This window comes from Salvelinus namaycush, chromosome 41 (genome assembly GCF_016432855.1).
Source record: "Salvelinus namaycush isolate Seneca chromosome 41, SaNama_1.0, whole genome shotgun sequence".
Classification (NCBI taxonomy): Eukaryota; Metazoa; Chordata; class Actinopteri; order Salmoniformes; family Salmonidae; genus Salvelinus; species Salvelinus namaycush.
The window spans coordinates 16,855,326-16,872,500 of record NC_052347.1 but is presented as its reverse complement, the minus strand read 5'-3'; the positions used below and the strand labels follow the sequence as shown (position 1 = coordinate 16,872,500).

General features: G+C 39.9%; 3 protein-coding genes across 3 annotated transcripts; 2 read left to right on the top strand and 1 right to left on the bottom strand.

Moving 5' to 3' along the window:
* Positions 1-555: 555 nt before the first annotated feature.
* LOC120034312 (splicing factor U2AF 65 kDa subunit-like) lies at positions 556-8,042 on the bottom strand. The gene is made up of 11 exons (XM_038980816.1): positions 7,859-8,042; positions 6,940-7,114; positions 6,703-6,806; positions 6,383-6,534; positions 6,140-6,256; positions 5,891-6,029; positions 5,689-5,768; positions 2,960-3,082; positions 2,753-2,839; positions 2,406-2,648; positions 556-2,215 (listed from the first exon to the last, which is right to left on the bottom strand). Exons 1-11 carry the CDS (start codon positions 7,905-7,907, stop codon positions 2,078-2,080), a joined length of 1,407 nt encoding a protein of 468 aa, XP_038836744.1. The 5' UTR covers positions 7,908-8,042; the 3' UTR covers positions 556-2,077.
* Positions 8,043-10,547: 2,505 nt separating this feature from the next.
* Positions 10,548-12,869, top strand: LOC120034574 (dehydrogenase/reductase SDR family member 7C-B-like). Its single transcript, XM_038981173.1, has 7 exons — positions 10,548-10,568; positions 10,893-11,049; positions 11,173-11,285; positions 11,482-11,692; positions 11,777-11,869; positions 12,034-12,180; positions 12,271-12,869. Exons 1-7 carry the CDS (start codon positions 10,548-10,550, stop codon positions 12,501-12,503), a joined length of 975 nt encoding a protein of 324 aa, XP_038837101.1. The 3' UTR covers positions 12,504-12,869.
* Positions 12,870-13,067: 198 nt separating this feature from the next.
* LOC120034557 (protein NATD1-like) lies at positions 13,068-15,960 on the top strand. Its single transcript, XM_038981156.1, has 3 exons — positions 13,068-13,295; positions 13,464-13,582; positions 15,740-15,960. The coding sequence occupies exons 1-3, from the start codon at positions 13,124-13,126 to the stop codon at positions 15,854-15,856; spliced, it is 408 nt and encodes a 135-aa protein (XP_038837084.1). The 5' UTR covers positions 13,068-13,123; the 3' UTR covers positions 15,857-15,960.
* Positions 15,961-17,175: the final 1,215 nt, after the last annotated feature.

Genomic DNA, 17,175 nt, shown 5'->3' with positions numbered 1-17,175 from the left:
TGGTATTTTGTGTAATTATATTTTGTAATTGTATTTTGTACATTTTGCCCATCCCTGGTTAAGATTAGGGTTAAGAGTTAGGTTAAAGGGTTAAAGGGTTAAGGTCAGGGTTAGGGAAAGGGTTTGTTAACATGCTAAGTAGTTGCAAAGTAGCTCAAAAGAAGAAAGTGGTTGCAAAGTTACAAATTAGCTCAAATGCTTGTCCGTGATGAGATTCAAACATGCAACCTTTGGGTTGATACACATTTGTGTTATATATACCCTCCTTTCGTTTTTGCCTTAAGTAACCTTTTTTCTTATGTCTTATTAACATATTATACTAATTTGAGTGTCCTGGATTTTCGTTTACTATGTTATGTCTAGTCTATGAGACCAGCCTGATAAAGCTCAACTTTGCTGCCTTCTACTGCCTGATAGCTGAACTGATAATCAGTCTGGTGCGAGTTCACAGTATATTCACATTTCCTCACTGGATCTGATCTCACAAGATGCCCCTGTCCTGAAATTGACATCAGCCTTATTTCATAGCAACAATAATGCTATTATAGACTGACAGAGGATGCAGGCATTTATTCAAGGCATGGCAGTGGCAGGTTAGATGTGTACATAAAAATGCTTTCAGTTTTGGCACATTCAAAACCACATTTACAAAAACAGTATTTATAATTCTTTTGAATCAATGAACTGCATGTATTTAGTTGAAAGCTGATTTCCAATGTACCCATAATGAAGCATACTGTTTTTGTTGTAATCGTATGTGATATACAGTACATAATAAAACACTCAAAGGAGGTCTAACTGTAATGATGAATGATATGAATTACTGTCATACGACAATGTTGGATCAACTCACGTCTGCAATTTTCATGAAGCTTAAAAAACCTTTGGGTAAAAATAAATTAACCAATTTTCTTCCATACAATTGCGAAAGCATCTGATAACAAAAACACAGGATATACATTAGCTACATACATTATTTACAGAAATTAAAAGCACATCTTCTAAAATCTCCTCATCCTTTCCTGTAGGATGACCAAATATTTCTTATTCAAAAAACTATTCATAATGTCTATTTCTATTGCCAGTATGGTATTTTTGTGACCTTGTAATTTTTTGCTACAATTTAAATGACACAAATTCTTAATCCAGAGCACGAACACAAAACAATCTGCAAATGTCAAGGTTATGGGTTTAAACCGCTGTGAAAATGCCCAAATCATGACTTTGTTGAAACAATTATTTTGTTCACTCTTTGTAATTATTAGTGTTGAGAGTGTTTTTCTAACACAAGTTTTAGGTGTTTCAGTTTTAAACTTCCCTAGAGTGAGATGAACCTGCGGAAACCATTTTTATGTCTCTACGTGCAGTTTGAAGGAAGTTGCTAACTAGCGTTAGCGCAATGATTGGAAGTCTATGGTACTTGGCTCGTGAAACTACCTCTAACTTCCTTCATACTGGATGCAGAGACATAAACATGGCATTCACAAGTTCATCTGACTCTGGGGGGTATACAATAACACTTCACTGTTAGTTACTTCTCAGTATCACACAGTGAAAGTATGATAGCTATCAAATATAGGTACATCTCGACTTAACAATTCTTTAAGTTAAGAGACAAAATAAGAAAACAGCTTGTGCTCAGAATAGAAATCTAAACATTTCACTTTTGTATCATCTCATTGACTCCAGAGTTAAGAAAGACAGCAACACTGGCTATGTTACAGTAGTCTGGTTTTAGATCTAAGTACACATGACATTCATACTACTTCTGCAAAGGGAATCCTACACAAATAGCATGGTTTTATTTATTTGTATACATTTCAGACTAAATTCATTCACTGCAAACAGATATTTTTTGTTGGTGTAATATATCAGTTAGAGTATCTAAAAGACGCATGTAAAAATCTAGTATTTTTTCCCAAAAATCTATATTACTGTAGTAAATGAGGATAGGGTTACAACGTACTAGCTGTGAATACTGGAGAGAGAACACAATACTGAAGAGCTGAAACCAGGTTTGAGGAAGCAGGAAAGAGGAGGTCCCAGTTAATTCCATGTATTGCCTCCTGTTTCCCCTCTACCCTGAGAACTCCTGTCTGTGATACATGTCTGGATCATAGTATTTGGTGACCACCACTCTGTTGGCAAACTTGCGGCCAGTGAGGGCCTGCATGGCTTTCTGACAGTCTACAGCAGAAACGTACTCCACAAAGATCTGAAACAAAAAGAACCATCAACCTCATCAGAATCCAAATAGCAAATACATACATGTTACTTCAACAACAATTCATACTTCATGTGGTGTATTACACTTTTTTATTTTGTTCAGACCAATTACTTATGTTTAACAACAGTGAAGAGCAGAGTCTCATTCTGTATTGAATAACCTCAGTTCAACGTTTTACCTTGCCACAGCCAGGGACCTCCACTCCATTGACAGGCCGGGGAATCTCCATGGAGCGCACGCTGCCATACTTGCAGCACTCCTCACTGATGTCCTCCAGGATCTCCTCGTAGTCCTCGTCATCCACCAGCTCCTCAGGCATCACCATGTTGAGCAGGCACAGCACCTCCGTGGGCAGCCCAGAGTTCTGAAGTCCCTGCAGCCCAGGCACCTGCAGTGTCACCGGGATCTCGATGATGGCAGACTAGGTGGGAGGAAGGAAAACAGGCCAGACAGACGACACACTTAGACTGCTGGTACTCACATTTGTTTCTTGCAATTCAAAATGCACAAGGGAACTGCGCTCACCGGATTGGCGTTTTTGGCCCCCACACTTGCTCTCTGGACGATGAGCTTTTTGTCACCCAGTTGCATGCCATTGAGCCCAGCCACCGCCTGACAAACATACACAGAAACTTTTCAAATATGGAATAGAACCTTAAAAACAAGATTGATTTGACACCAAAAAATGATAAACCATAACCATGAGAAAGCATAGCATTTGCTCATCCGTACCTGATCAGTCGCACTGATGTCAACATATTCACAAAAGGCATAACCTTTGGATAGTGACGTGGCACTGTCCTTGACAAGGTTGAAAGCTTTGAGTGGTCCGAATGATGTCAAGAGCTCCTTCACCTGCATCAGAGATGAAGACAAGCAGAGGCATAAGCAGGGTAATATGAATCCACCACATATTCTACTGAATTAATTCTAAGCCTCCATTTAATAGTCATGAGGAGAGAAATCATACCAAGGTGAATGGCCTGGAGAAGTGCAATAAATGACATGGTCAAAGAAAACAAAATATGTGTATCTTGTATTAAAAAAATAAAAATAATTGTAGAACGTTTATCAGTTTCAGTGTGATGAGATTAAGATTGCTTAATTACGAAGCAAATCAATTGTTTGTTAATAATTTGTTAATAATTTGTATATGCATACAACGGCTGATGTTTTACAGACGAACTCTATTTAAGTATGACATATACTAAATCCACAATAATTCAGGGAAACTATATATGAGATTTTTGAAAGAGCCCTGAATGACTGATTTTCTGTATGACAAAACATTAACAGGTACAGATAGACAGAACTCGATTAACAAACTTTGTGTAATGTATTTCATCTTATTCATATTTTACCAGAAATTCATTTACTTAACAATAATATAAAGTTATTAAACAGTAATAACACAAGTTGTGCTGAAAATTGTGCACTGACTATAAAATCCAATACTTATATTTGTTTACTACTTCACTTGAGCTATGAAAATGATGAACCCATCATCAAAGTAAACTGATTGGCTGTCACTTCATCTACAAAATGCACTTGTTTCATGACAGTACATCATGTTAACACAGTCTTCACTTTATTTTTAAGGCTGAGAACCACCCCAAAACCTAACATTAATCGGGTATCTGTTTATTTTGTCCCACCCCTAACTAATTTAGTCCTTAACGCGTTTCAAAAGAGTGATGGGAGAGAGAGAAAGAGTAGCCAGGAAGGGAACCTGCTGGCTAGGAGTGTATCCGTGGGAGGAACGGAATGTCTTACTTGCCTTGTGTTACATGTTGGCATGGCAGCAGTAGATCAGTACTACTGAACAAATTATGAGCGCAGACTTAACGATCTTACAGGCCCCTAGCTGGGGACAAAGTGGGGGAACAAAAATGAAAGAGCTGTGAGTATCAAAGCAGTAGCAGTGACTGCAAGAGTAAAAAAGAATAAGGAAATAAACACCAGGGTACAATCAGGGTACTGTTTAGAAAGAAATCAGGAGGAATGGAAAGTTAGAATCCAATTCATTTAGTGCACAACAACATTGCAGAACTATGCCGTTTCCCAATCTCTCTGGAGTGAAGATGTAGCACAGTCAGGGCTTCATATGTTTGGTGTGAGGAATCATGGAATACGGTTGTTGGCAACCATTTGACTTAACCAGGAATTTTACTCAAGCCTGCATATTGTGATATCTAGGACATGTTACCTCGCTGCATCTTATGAACTGGACTTTGCTTACCTTTGTCAAATAAGCATGGTTAAAATGAGAAGTTAGCATACAGCTGAACAGTTACACTTTTCACTCACGGGAGTAGTGATAATCAAGCCTATTAACCCACCCATTCATATACGTATAGCTCCTGCTAGCAGATGGTCACGCATTTATCCCATTCAACAGTATGTTTTCATGGGACCATTAGTGACTATAAACTACTTATCTGATAGAGATACTATTGTTATCTCTGAAATCAAGTGAACGAGATTGAAACTGGGTTGATGATTATGCATAAATAATATGTGTAAATATTAATTCACAATTTAGTTCAGTCATGAAATCACTAGCTGAGTTTTTATTCAAACATATTAGAGCGATTCATGGAGTGAAAAATAATGTGTTCACATTAACTAATGCTAATGAATAATGCTAATGAAATGTAATCTCATGATTGCTAACAGAAGTGTAACAACAAACTGCATAAAAGGAGGAGTTACTGGCATCTTCACAAATATCAGACATAAATACTACATTCATATTTTGATTTCCATACAACACTGGCCAAATTGTAGACACAATGAAAACAGAACCTGAAAAAATATGAATTTTAAGAAAATTGTAATTCAATTATTCAATGTTTTTCAAACAGCAACTTCTCCTTTGGGTAGGGTGTACATTGTGCATTGCACAAAAGCACTCTCACACCTGCAGGGTGTGACTGAAGCAAATGCTGTCGGCTCTGAATGTGTTAGTTCTTATAAGCATCTCTACACTACTAAACGCCTGCCATGGACTTAGGGCGAGGGAAAGAGCGTCAGCTACAGTTAAGTTCATACTGTCTACTTTAGGCCAAATGTTATTCCCATTGTTACTCCCTAGTATGTTTTATTCACGTGTGCCTATAAGATTTATCTCAACCAGTGGAGGCTGCTGAGGCTGCTGAGAACAGCTCATAATAATTGCCGGAAAGGAGCAAATGGAATGGCATCAAACACCTGGATACCATTCCTCTGATTCCGCTCCAGTCATTACCACAAGCTCGTTCTCCCCAATTACGGTGCCACCAACCTCCTGTGGCCTCAACATGGTTGTAAGTGTAAAGGACAAAGGTCAGTTCTCCCTCACCCAACCAGAACAGAATACTGTAAGTCTGTCACTTCAGTGACCAGTTCAAGAAAGTAATACAAATGAAAAGGGTAAGGTATGCTTGTGTTGTCAATGTGAAATAACTGTTTGAGTGAAGTACCTGATCATCATTGAGATAGTTGGGTAGGCCTCCAATAAACAGTTTATGTGGGGAGTCTGGTACCACTGTGGACACGACACCTACAGAGACAAAAACAACAATAAACACATTCAACTGCAATATACCTGTACTGTAGCTGACATCTACTGGTGCTATGAATGTGAACTACATAACTAAGAAATCATGTTGCCACTGTACAAACCTGGGACATGAAAAGCAGGTTGCTCTGAAATGCCAGGTAGGGGCCGGTAGTCATGTGGTCGTCTTATCTTCAACGACTGACCTTGGAAAATTATTCCATCGAAAGCAATGGCCTGTGTGGTCTCATCGACAGACCGGAACTGGAGAGGAAGATGCCAAACAGGGAGTTAGACAGTTTAAGTAAGTTATGAAAGGCAACTAATGTTACACACCAACATATACAGAAGAGAGAGGACACAAGGCAACCTACCTCTAGGAATGCAAAGTTTTTATCCTGATTTATCTGCACAGCAAGCACAGGGATGCTAGGGGCTTGCGATAGGCCTGCAAGCCTCATTTGGGCATTGAAGAATTCTGCCATGGACTCCTAAAAACAGAAATAAATAATGGAAAAAATAACAGCTGAAACCCATACAGTAACTGCAAAAATACCTTGAAATACAATGTTGTCACTTCAATGTGCAAGACAACGTAAGTCCTCTGGGAAGTTTACCTCTGTCACACCAAAGGGAATATTGCCAACATAGAGACGTCGAGCCTGCCTAGTCATCTGACTGCCAACTAAGGGCACTTGGGTGGGTGTTACTGCCAACCCACTCGTGTCAGATGATGCCAGCAGGGCTATTATGGGTATCTGCCCAGCCGCTGAAGGGAAAAGTAGAGAGTAAGAGAAACTTCACACAACCTTAGTAACTGGCACTGTTCTTGACAATTAATTCTTACATGTATGAATTTAACAGGAAATAAATAAAACAGGGGAACATTACAGTGGGATATTAGCCACTTAACAGGCAAAGAGAAGCTGACAGATACCTTGCATAGCTTTGTACTGCAATGGTGTGATGTGTTCAAAGCCAGGGGGAGGCACATCCCAGTATCTGCAGGTCCTTTTCCTCCTTGTTCTTCGTGGAGAATAGCTGAGTAAACAGAATACATGTTGGCTCATTGTTGGCAGAGGTAACACTGAAAAGGCAATACCTTAGTATACCTGACATGCTGCTTTCTGTCAGTGAGTGGCTCCAGGTACTGTACCAGGGGCTAAATACTCACCTGTGCTTCTTGTGATCCCGCGAGGTGCTCCTCTGCTCCCGGCTCTTCCTGTCTCTACTGCGGCTTCGCTTCTCTCGGCTCCGGTTGCCCCGGTCTTTGCTCCAGCTGCGATGTTTCTCACTGCGGCTCTGAGACCTACTGCCGCTCCTCTTCTTGCGTCTCTCCTTCTCTCTCTCTATGTAGGTGGGAAGAGAGAGGATGGAACATAAGCCAAGCTTTTGGTAGCTATATACAATCATGTTTCAGCATCATTAAGCACAATGGGTCACTATAATACACCTGACATACCTAACATGCAGAGAGGGGTTGTAATAAGCTAGTATGAACTCTTGAATAAACTTAATTTGATCGGGGTAAAATACACAGAAGCTGCTTCCAGCTATGTGAATAGATTTGACAGAAATGAGTTCATAACATTCCAGTGGGATGCTTATTATGGACCAAGATATAGCTAACCTACCTGCAAGCTGACCAAGCAAACGAAATTGATCAGTCAGTCTGGGATAGCTAGCTTGATTATCTTGGTAACTAGCTAGCTAACTCTAGCTGGCTAGTGCAATAGATCAGTGAGTGCATCTAGATATCTGGTGCAGCTATAGTTAGCTAGTTAACTAACTATCAATTTAGCTAGGTAAAGTTAGATAAGCTAATTAACTCAAACTATAGCCATGCCATGTTTGCTAATCAATAAATTAAGTGGCTAATGGTTAAATTAGCTAGCTAGTTAAATAAGCTACATCTGCATACAGCAGGACTAGCTCTTCTAGCAAAGCTATCTAGCTAACTTGACAACTAGCCACATAATCACAGCAATGCATGCTAGTTAGCTAGCTAATGTTAGTTAGCTATCTAAAAGCTAGATAGCTAGAACCATTGCAACACATCCAAAATTGAAGGCTGAAATAAAATGGGAAATCACCCTGTCGGTTCTCGCTCAGCTGTTTTTCGAATTCCTCAAAATCAGCCATGATTAATGCAATATTTTAAACCGATGATATTCTGTGTCTGCCTGACTGCCTTGACGGATCAGACTTGGCTGTCCAGAGTCCAGCTAGCTGTAATTGCACAGTACTGTAGTAGACGGCTCCATGGATTTTTCCAGTCGTCCAGGCAAACTGCTTGCGCTACCCATTCCACAGAATGATAGAACATAGCTACACAGTAGCAACCCAGATGAGAGAGTAGCCAAACATTCCAAGAGTGTGCAGATCGGGGAATATCATAGAAACGACGCGCAAGGGGAGCGTTCAAGAGCAATCACACTTTGTATTTAGAGCAATCACACTTTGTAGAGTTTTAGTCAATCCTGTAATCGTAATCAATATGAGAAACTGAATGCCACGTGAGGATTAATTAGTAAAAAGATGAGAAGATAGCAACATGTTTTCTCTACAACACTTATAATAAAGTTTATTTGATACAGGTTGGAGATGGAGACATTGGGTCAACATTTGGCATGGAATAAGACAGCTCAAAGAAGCTGTGAAGCTGACAAAACAGTGCATGTGTGTGTGTGTGTGTGTGGGTGCAGGGCTGGACTACACATCTGGGGCCGATGTGCCATGAGACTTAGAGAAAATCTTGCGGTTTTAAAGCATTTTCTTTACTATTCTATATATTTTGCCATGGCTAATGACATGTTAATTTGCTATCGGGGGCCCTCAACCGATGTGTTCATAATATGCTATCTGGTGGGCCCGACCTCCAGGCTGCTCTCAACACCCCAAAATAAAAGAATAATATTAACTTTTCTGTTGGGGGGAGGGGAGGGTTGGAGTCCCCTGGAGGTCCGGGCCCCATGGCACGTGCCCTGCGTACCCGTTCGGTAAGCCGGCCCTTTGTGTGTATGTGTCTGTCTTTCTGTCTGTGTGTGTAGGCTATGCATGTTCACTGGTACGTCTGTGTGAGTGTGTGTGATTCAGTTTGTTTTCTATGCCATATCCTTGCTTTGTGGTGCACTAAATGAAAACAGAGCTAAATAGAGCAAGGCCTTAGCAATGGGACACCATCTCCCCCACGACCTCTGCCTCCTGCAGGTGTGAGCTGCCTTGCCATGCTAAACATAACATGTATACAACATGCATGGAAAATGACTGACTCAGCTGTGCGCTATTAAAAGAGCTCAAATCCCAAAGTATTGCTGGGGGGATGGGGACTGCTGGTCAGAGCTACACTCTGAATGGGCTGGGGCTGGGAACATTGCCCCAAATGAGAAGACCTAACCAGGAATACTAGCAGACATTTTTCCACCAGAGGTCTAGCCAACCCAAACCGTAAGTGGCAGTTGTGTGAATGATATCAAACCATACTATAGGTGTGAAATGGAGACAGTCAGCCAATGACACCCGGCCAGGACAGTATTTGCACGTTTTGTGTTGAGACACAGGGAAACTTGTTACTGTAACTGTATAGTTCCATGTTCTGATTTCATTGTAGTTGTGTAGGGATGGCAGGATAACATCTATGATTACGGTCTTTAGTTTTTTTCCACGTTGTATCTTTATCGCATTTGTTTCATTCATGTTATTCTTGGATCTATTAAGTTTATCTTGGAGTTGTGCGGATGTTACCGTAAAGCTTTCGAAAATAACGTTGCTATAGTATTTTTAGGTCAGGGTATATTTGGAGCCTCCCTTTGGACAGACACACACTGTACAGTACATGGTAAACTGTGGCTTAAGTGCTATTACAACACCCAGTAGAACAAATACTGTGGACCAATCACACTTAAACTGTAATGGGACAAACTGGGACTGCCGTGGGTGGTTATTGCAAAGATATAGTAATCTGAGGAGAGAAAGTTACTGTAAAGTGACTGTATCTTATACTGTATGAATGTACTATGAAATGTTGAGTCACCTTGACTGTCTGACATATTCGGTATGCTTCACATTGACACTGTCCTAACTGAAGATGGGTTTCACTTTGCCCTTTGTGATAATTTGAGGTCATGTATCAAGGAGTATGTTTAGCTCCTTCTGATGAAACAACCAGACAGCATTTAGTAGAGTGATCATAAGCTCTATCTTTAAACTTGCTCTGTCACTACAGTACATGGTCAATATCTGTCTCTTCTGTTTCCATTTCAGAGTTATAAGATTAACTAAAGGCTTAAAGGCCCAGTGCATTCAAAAATGTGATTGTTCTGTGTTTTATATATATTTCCACACTATGAGGTTTGAATAATACTGTAAAATTGTAAACATGATGATAACGCCCTTTAAGTGTAAGAGCTGTTTGAAAAGACCACCTGAAAAATCAGCCTGTTTTGGTGGGATGGAGTTGTGGCCTGCCTGGTGACATCACCAGTTGGTAAATTAGTTAATAGACCAATAAGAAAGAGAGCTCCAACACTCTCAGCCAATAACAGCTAGTTTTCACTTTTCTCCTCCAAATCTGATCACTCCCAGACAGTCCTAGCTAAATTCTTATTTGATAAATTGCCCTTTTCTAAAGGCATTTTTTATTCTTATTTTTGACCATTTTAATTGAAAACAATCACAGTAAGGTACTAATTGTTGCCCGGAAATGATTTGATATTGAGATCAAAACATCTGCATTGGACCTTTAACGGTTGTCTTTAACAGGGTCTTTTGGATACCAAAATCATGGACCCGGAATATCTGTTGGTATGAAATACATTTTTGAGAATGTTCAATATTCTCACTTTGATTATATAATCACCCATAGAATTTGAATTGAATTCTTATTCTATGTATCACTTCTCATCCATTAGTCAATCCATTGATTATTGATTCATCTTGAACATGCTTTCATCATATCATATAATGGACTGTAGACCAACGTGTATTTCTATAAGAATGCACTGCATACTTCTGAACAATACATTTACTGCCTGTATTTTTAATTCAAAACTATCAAGTTTTCTCACTGAACACTAAAACATGGCACTATATGCTACTGAAAATGATATTCCCATTGGTCTTTTCCAGAGTATGGACCCAGCTGCAATTCTGCTGGTGCCTGTTGTGGTGGTGGTAACAGCAGTGGTTATTTTCCTGCACAGTCTGGTGCTCAAGTTCTTGTCCACAGCAACGGTACGCAACAAGGTGGTCGTGATAACAGATGCCTTAACAGGACTGGGAAAGGGTAAATCCTTTGTTTTGATTTTGAAAAACAAAGCTCAGATATGAAGTGCACGTAGAAAACTGTTATTACATTGTTACTAAAACAGTATTCTGTCTGTAAATGTATTAATCCAAACCTTTGCAGAATGTGCAAAGTTGTTTCACGAGGGAGGAGCTAGAGTCATCCTTTGCGGAAAAACTTGGGAAAAACTTGAAGGTTTTGCTGATAACCTGACTAGCGCTGCAGACCCTAAATTAGTAAGTATGTCATAAATCTTAAACTCAACAGAGCAATTATATGGTCTTTATATGCCTGATACAAAGTTTAGTTTTATTAGCATTTATATGAATATGCATAAATTGTAAAGTGATCATGAATATCCTAAAGATTAATAACCATATATTACGATAATTTGGTCCTGCATCATTGTGAAATCCTCTTTCCCTTTCCTAGACCTTCCCTCCTAAACTTGTGCTGGTGGATTTCGGTGACATGAACAGCATGCCAGATGTGATCGCAGAGACGATGGAGTGTTATGGTTGTGTGGATGTGCTCATTCTCAACAGCAGCCTTAAAGTCAAGGCCCCAGTACAGAGCACATCACTGAAGATGGACAAGCTAGTTATGGACAATAACTACTTTGGCCCTATCACAGTGGCTAAGGGTACTATATCACAACAGAGCACAATTGAACTCAGTTAAAAGGAATTTGAGTTTGAGAGTTGTGTTACATTGGTCCCTTCCGCAGGTTTTCTGCCATCCATGATGTCGAGGAGGACTGGCCATGTGATTCTGGTCAACAGCATCCAGGGCAAGCTGGCTATGCCTTTCCGTGCCACTTGTGAGTTCAGTCATTTTCATACCGACAGTAGGTCTACTTCTGAATGTAGTTTGATGAAGTTTGAATGAACAGGTATTCAGATGTACAGTATGAGTTCCCTCAATAATGAAACAATTGTATGAGCGGGAGATCAGGGTCTGAATTTGGCTTCTGCTGGGTTTCAGATGCTGCCTCTAAGCATGCAGTCCAAGCCTTCTTTGACTGTCTGCGGGCTGAGGTCCAGGAGTATGGCATCTCTGTCAGCACTGTCAACCACACCTTCATCCTCTCCCCTCCACCTGGGGAAAAGACCAAGAAGTCCATCTGGTCAAGTAAGCTGCTGTCTCAGTTGATGATCTTAAAACTGTGTGTTGTGTTGGTCTGACTACTCTAACCAACCTTATCCCGCCCCCCCCTCCCAGTCTTCTCCAAACAGAAGGTTATGGGCATCACACCAGCAGAGGCTGCCAATGAGATCCTGAAGATTCTGAACAGCAAGAAGAGAGAGGTGGTCATGGCTCACTCCCTCCCCAAGATGGCCATCTATGCCAGATCCCTTTTCCCAAATGTATTTTTCGCTGTGATGGCTGCAGGGGTGAATAATGCTGCAGGAGTGAATAATATTGCAGCTTTAGCAGACTCAGAGGAGCTGTAGTCAACATAGCATTGGATTGGCACTGGATTCTGGATACACACCACATAGAACTGGGGATAAGATGATGTGTTGTGCCAACACTTATTACTGTCAAATATGGAGGACCAGCTGAGACCGGAATGAAAAGAGAAGAAGACAAAACGATTATTGAAATGTTAGAATGTTTTCAATGCTGAATGGACACAGGTGACTGAAAAAGATGTTGGAAAAATATTTACTTGGAAACTAAAATAACTTGGGTATCTCATAAGGTACACAACTTGCTTCAGTAGAACTGTCATATAGCAGAAATGAGGGAAACTGTTGTTTGTGTTATTGGGAACTGTATATTAGGCCTACTGAGCCTAGAAATAAACCTTGTTTTGACCTCTGTCTCCTTGTCTTTACCTTTCATAATATATGTAACATTGGTAAAGAGACCACTTTGTAGCCTACAGATGGAATTGAAGACTCATAATTGTATTTTGTGACAGAGGTGGATGGTCATTTAATTACAATCTCAACTCATTATAGTCATGAAGTAACTATTTTACGCTGGCTAGTGGGCATCAATGGAATTGCATTGGGAAAGACGGCGCACAGCCACGGGCGAGAACTGACTCTTGAACAAGAAAATCGATATGGCTTTACGAAAATTGATTTTTCGCGTCTATGCATTGAACAGCACACCTCATTCTGTAAAGGTTTTGAATACTCATATGTCTGCCTTTAGTGTATTGAGTCCTAACACCGACTTGAGAGTAAAACATGACCGACACAACCTCTGCTTTTCTATCAACCTGGACGGCGAAGGTGAGCGTGAAACAGAGCAGGGATTGCCATTTACAACCAGAGGGTTATAGTAACTCGAGGCCGGTGTTCATGCATGGCCCACTTGGGAACGTTCCTAGTTAGGAACGCATGACTGTTGGGAATATAATATGTTACAAATATAAATAACATTTTACTCTCTTGGCACAGGATATCAGGATAGCGCGGTTCTGCGCTACAAATTTACGAGCAAGAAGGAGGTAGACCTACTGTCAACTTATGTACCAGAGTCTTTCAGGGGCAAAGGTGTTGCAGCTCTTCTGTCAAAGGTAAACTGTCATGACTATGGAATCCCATTTCCGCCACCCCCCAAAAAATGTAAAGGCCCAGTGAAGTCAAAAACGTGTTTTAATGTGTTTTATATATATTTCATCACAGGTTTGAATAATACTGTGAAATTGTGAAAATTATGATAATGCCCTTTTAGTGTAAGAACAGTTTGAAATGTCATTCTGTTTTGGTGGGATGGAGTTTTGGCCTGCCTGGTGACATCAACAGGCGGTAAATTAGTTAATAGTCCAATTAAATATTGTTCCAAACTACTCTGCCAATAGCAACTCGTTTTCAGTTTTTCCCTCTCTACTCAGACCACTCCCAGACAGTCCTAGCAAAATTATTGCTTGAGCAATTGCTCTTTGCTATTTGAAATCAATTTTGAAAACAATCACTGTAAGGTACTTAATTGTTACCCAGCAATGATTTGATATTGAGAATTTAAAGGTCTGCATTTGACCTTAGAAAATTATTATACTATCTAAACATTTCTAGGTAGTATCTACAAATTTTGAGATACGTAAGTCAACATTTTGAGATACTTTTTTCTAACCTTTATTTAACTAGGCAAGTCAATTAATAACAAATTCTTATTTACAATAACGGCCTACCAAGAGGCAAAAGGCCTCTTGTGGGGATGGGGCCCAACTTGTTTAAATGTAGGACAAAACACACATCACGACAAAAGAGACACCACAACACTACATAAAGAGAGACATAAGACAACAACATAAAATGGCAGGAACATGACAAATCATGGTAGCAGCACAACATGACAACAACACAACATGGCAGCAGCACAATATGGTAGCAGCACAAACATGGTACAAACATTGTTAAGCACAGACAACAGCACGAAGGGCAAAAAGGTAGAGACAACAATACATCACGCAAAGTGTCAGTAAGTGTCCATGATTGAGTCTTTGAATCTAGAGATGGAGATAAAACTGTCCAGTTTGAGTGTTTTTTGCAGCTCGTTCCAGTTGCTAGTTGCAGCGAACTGAAAAGAGGAGTGACCCAGGGATGAGTGTGCTTTGGGGACCTTTAACAGAATGTGACTGGCAGAACGGGTGCTGTATGTGGAGGATGATGGTTGCAGTAGGTATCTCAGATAGGGGGGAGTGAGGCCTAAGAGGTTTTTATAAATAAGCATCGTCCAGTGGGTCTTGCGCCGGGTATACAGAGATGGCCAGTTTATAAAGGAGTATAGCGTGCAGTGATGTGTCCTATAAAAGGTTGAGATATTAAGTCCTCGCCCTAGGGAGGACTCCTGGTCCTTTACACAGACACAGAGACAACAACTGTGAGTGGTCAAAAGAGCTAACAGTGCTGAGGTTGCTTTATGCAGGGTTGCATCATGTAGGACTTTGCATCTGCAATTAAAAAGTTATTCACACAACAAACCATCGCTATTGTGTTGATTGATTAATTGCAGTCAATAATTTTGGATTGAAAAGGTCTATGTAGCTTAGCCGCACAAAGTTCGAATATAAATCAAATTTGATCACATTCATATTTTCTATTAACACTAATAAATGGGCCTATATTTAATATATAATTTAGGTTGTAAATACATAGCTTAGGCTATAAATACATGACGTTACTGCTTTGTTTCCCTTGCCCAGAGGGAATCAGAGTGCTTAGGTTCCTCTAGGCTCCCTGCAGCTGTGGTTGTTATCAGTAGGCTACAGTTGATCAGTTTGTGCTCAAGTTGACAGATGGAAATCACCACACAATGCTACAAATAAATAAACATGGCGCGGCAGGTAGCCTAGTGGTTAGCGCGTTGGGCCAGTAACCGAAAGGTTGCTGAATCGAATCCCCGAGCTGACAAGATAAAAAATCTGTTGTTCTGCCCCTGAACAAGGCAGTTAACCCAGTGTTCCTAGGCCGTCATTGTAAATAAGAATTTGTTCTTAACTGACTTGCCTAGTTAAATAAAGGTTAAATGTAATATATATATATATACTTTTTTACCATCTCTATATTTTAGATAATATTGACTTTTTTTATGTGTTGGGAATTGGCTTCCATACATGACTCATGATGTCTGTGGTAACAATAAAATAGTTGCATGTTTGGTCATATTTTTTAATTGCAATATTATTATTATTATTTGTTAATACATTTTAACCATTCTCTCCTCTATTCAGGCTGCCATGGATTTTCTGGTGGAAGAAAACCTCAAGGCCCATATATCTTGTTGGTATATTAAGAAATATGTTGAGGAAACCCCACTTCTTTGTTATAAGGATCTTATTATATTCTGAATAAGCTGCATCCTTGATGAATTGTGGTTGGAAAGAATGGTAATTGTAAAAATACAAAATACTTAAAAATAATGTATTCAGTATATACAGTACTAGTCAAAAGTTTGGACACACCAACTCATTCAAGGGTTTTTCTTTATTTTTACTATTTTCTACATGGTAGAATAATAGTGAAGAGAATCAAAACTATGAAATAACACATATGGAATCATGTAGTAACCAAAAAAGTGTTAAACAAATCAAAATATATTTTATATTCTTCAAGGTAGCCTTGATGACAGCTGACAGAAAATGACAGATGACAGAAACGGAAGTCCACCATTACTTTAAGACATACAGGTCAGTCAATCCGGAAAATGACAAGAACTTTGAAAGTTGTACAGTCGCAAAAACCATCAAGCGCTATGATGAAACTGGCTCTCATGAGGACCACCACAGGAAAGGAAGACCCAGAGTTACCTGCAGAAGATGAGTTCATTAGTTACCAGCCTCAGAAATTGCAGCCCAAATATATGCTTCACATAGTTCAAGTAAAACACACATCTCAACATCAACTGTTCCGAGGAGACTGCATGAATTAGGCCTTCATGGTCAAATTGCTGCAAAGAAACCACTACTAAAGGACACCAATAATAAGAAGAGACTTGCTTCCGCCTAGAAACACGAGCAATGGACATTAGACCGGTGGAAATCTGTCCTTTGGTCTGATGAGTCCAAATGTGAGATTTTTTGTTCCAACCGCCGTGTCTTTTTGCGACGCAGAGTACGGATGATCTCTACATGTGTGGTTCCAACTGTGAAGCATGGAGGAGGAGGTGTGATGTGAGGGTGTGCTTTGCTATTGACACTGTCAGTAATTTATTTAGAATTCAAGGCACACTTAGCCAGCATGGCTACCACAGCATTCTGCAGCGATACGCCATCCCATCTGGTTTGCGCTTAGTGGGATTATCATTTGTTTTTTAACAGGACAATGATACAACACACCTCCAGCCTGTGTAAGGGCTATTTGACCAAGAAGGAGAGTGATGGAGTGCATCAGATGACCTGGCCTCCACAATCACCCGATCTCAACCCAATTGAAATGGTTTGGGATGAGTTGGACTGCAGAGTGAAGGAAAAGCTGCCAACAAGTGCTGAGCATATGTGGGAACTCCTTCAAACTGTTGGAAATGCATTCTAGGTGAAGCTGGTTGAGAGAATGCCAAGAGTCTGCAAAGCTGTCATCAAGGCTACCTTGAAGAATATAAAATATATTTTGATTTGTTTAACACTTTTTTGGTTACTACATGATTCCATATGTGTTATTTCATAGTGTT

Excerpts from the sequence above, each read along its gene's own strand:
- LOC120034557 (XM_038981156.1), top strand. The coding sequence starts at position 13,124 with ATGGCTTTACGAAAATTGATTTTTCGCGTCTATGCATTGAACAGCACA. Across the intron at positions 13,296-13,463 it reads TATCAACCTGGACGGCGAAG|GATATCAGGATAGCGCGGTT; the intron begins GTGAGCGTGAAA and ends CTCTTGGCACAG. Across the intron at positions 13,583-15,739 it reads TTGCAGCTCTTCTGTCAAAG|GCTGCCATGGATTTTCTGGT; the intron begins GTAAACTGTCAT and ends TCCTCTATTCAG.
- LOC120034574 (XM_038981173.1), top strand. The coding sequence starts at position 10,548 with ATGGACCCGGAATATCTGTTG. Across the intron at positions 11,870-12,033 it reads TATGCCTTTCCGTGCCACTT|ATGCTGCCTCTAAGCATGCA; the intron begins GTGAGTTCAGTC and ends GCTGGGTTTCAG. Across the intron at positions 12,181-12,270 it reads CAAGAAGTCCATCTGGTCAA|TCTTCTCCAAACAGAAGGTT; the intron begins GTAAGCTGCTGT and ends CCCCCCTCCCAG.
- LOC120034312 (XM_038980816.1), bottom strand. The coding sequence starts at position 7,907 with ATGGCTGATTTTGAGGAATTCGAAAAACAGCTGAGCGAGAACCGACAG. Across the intron at positions 6,807-6,939 it reads CGGGATCACAAGAAGCACAG|CTATTCTCCACGAAGAACAA; the intron begins GTGAGTATTTAG and ends CTGTTTACTCAG. Across the intron at positions 2,216-2,405 it reads AGGTCCCTGGCTGTGGCAAG|ATCTTTGTGGAGTACGTTTC; the intron begins GTAAAACGTTGA and ends TTTTTGTTTCAG.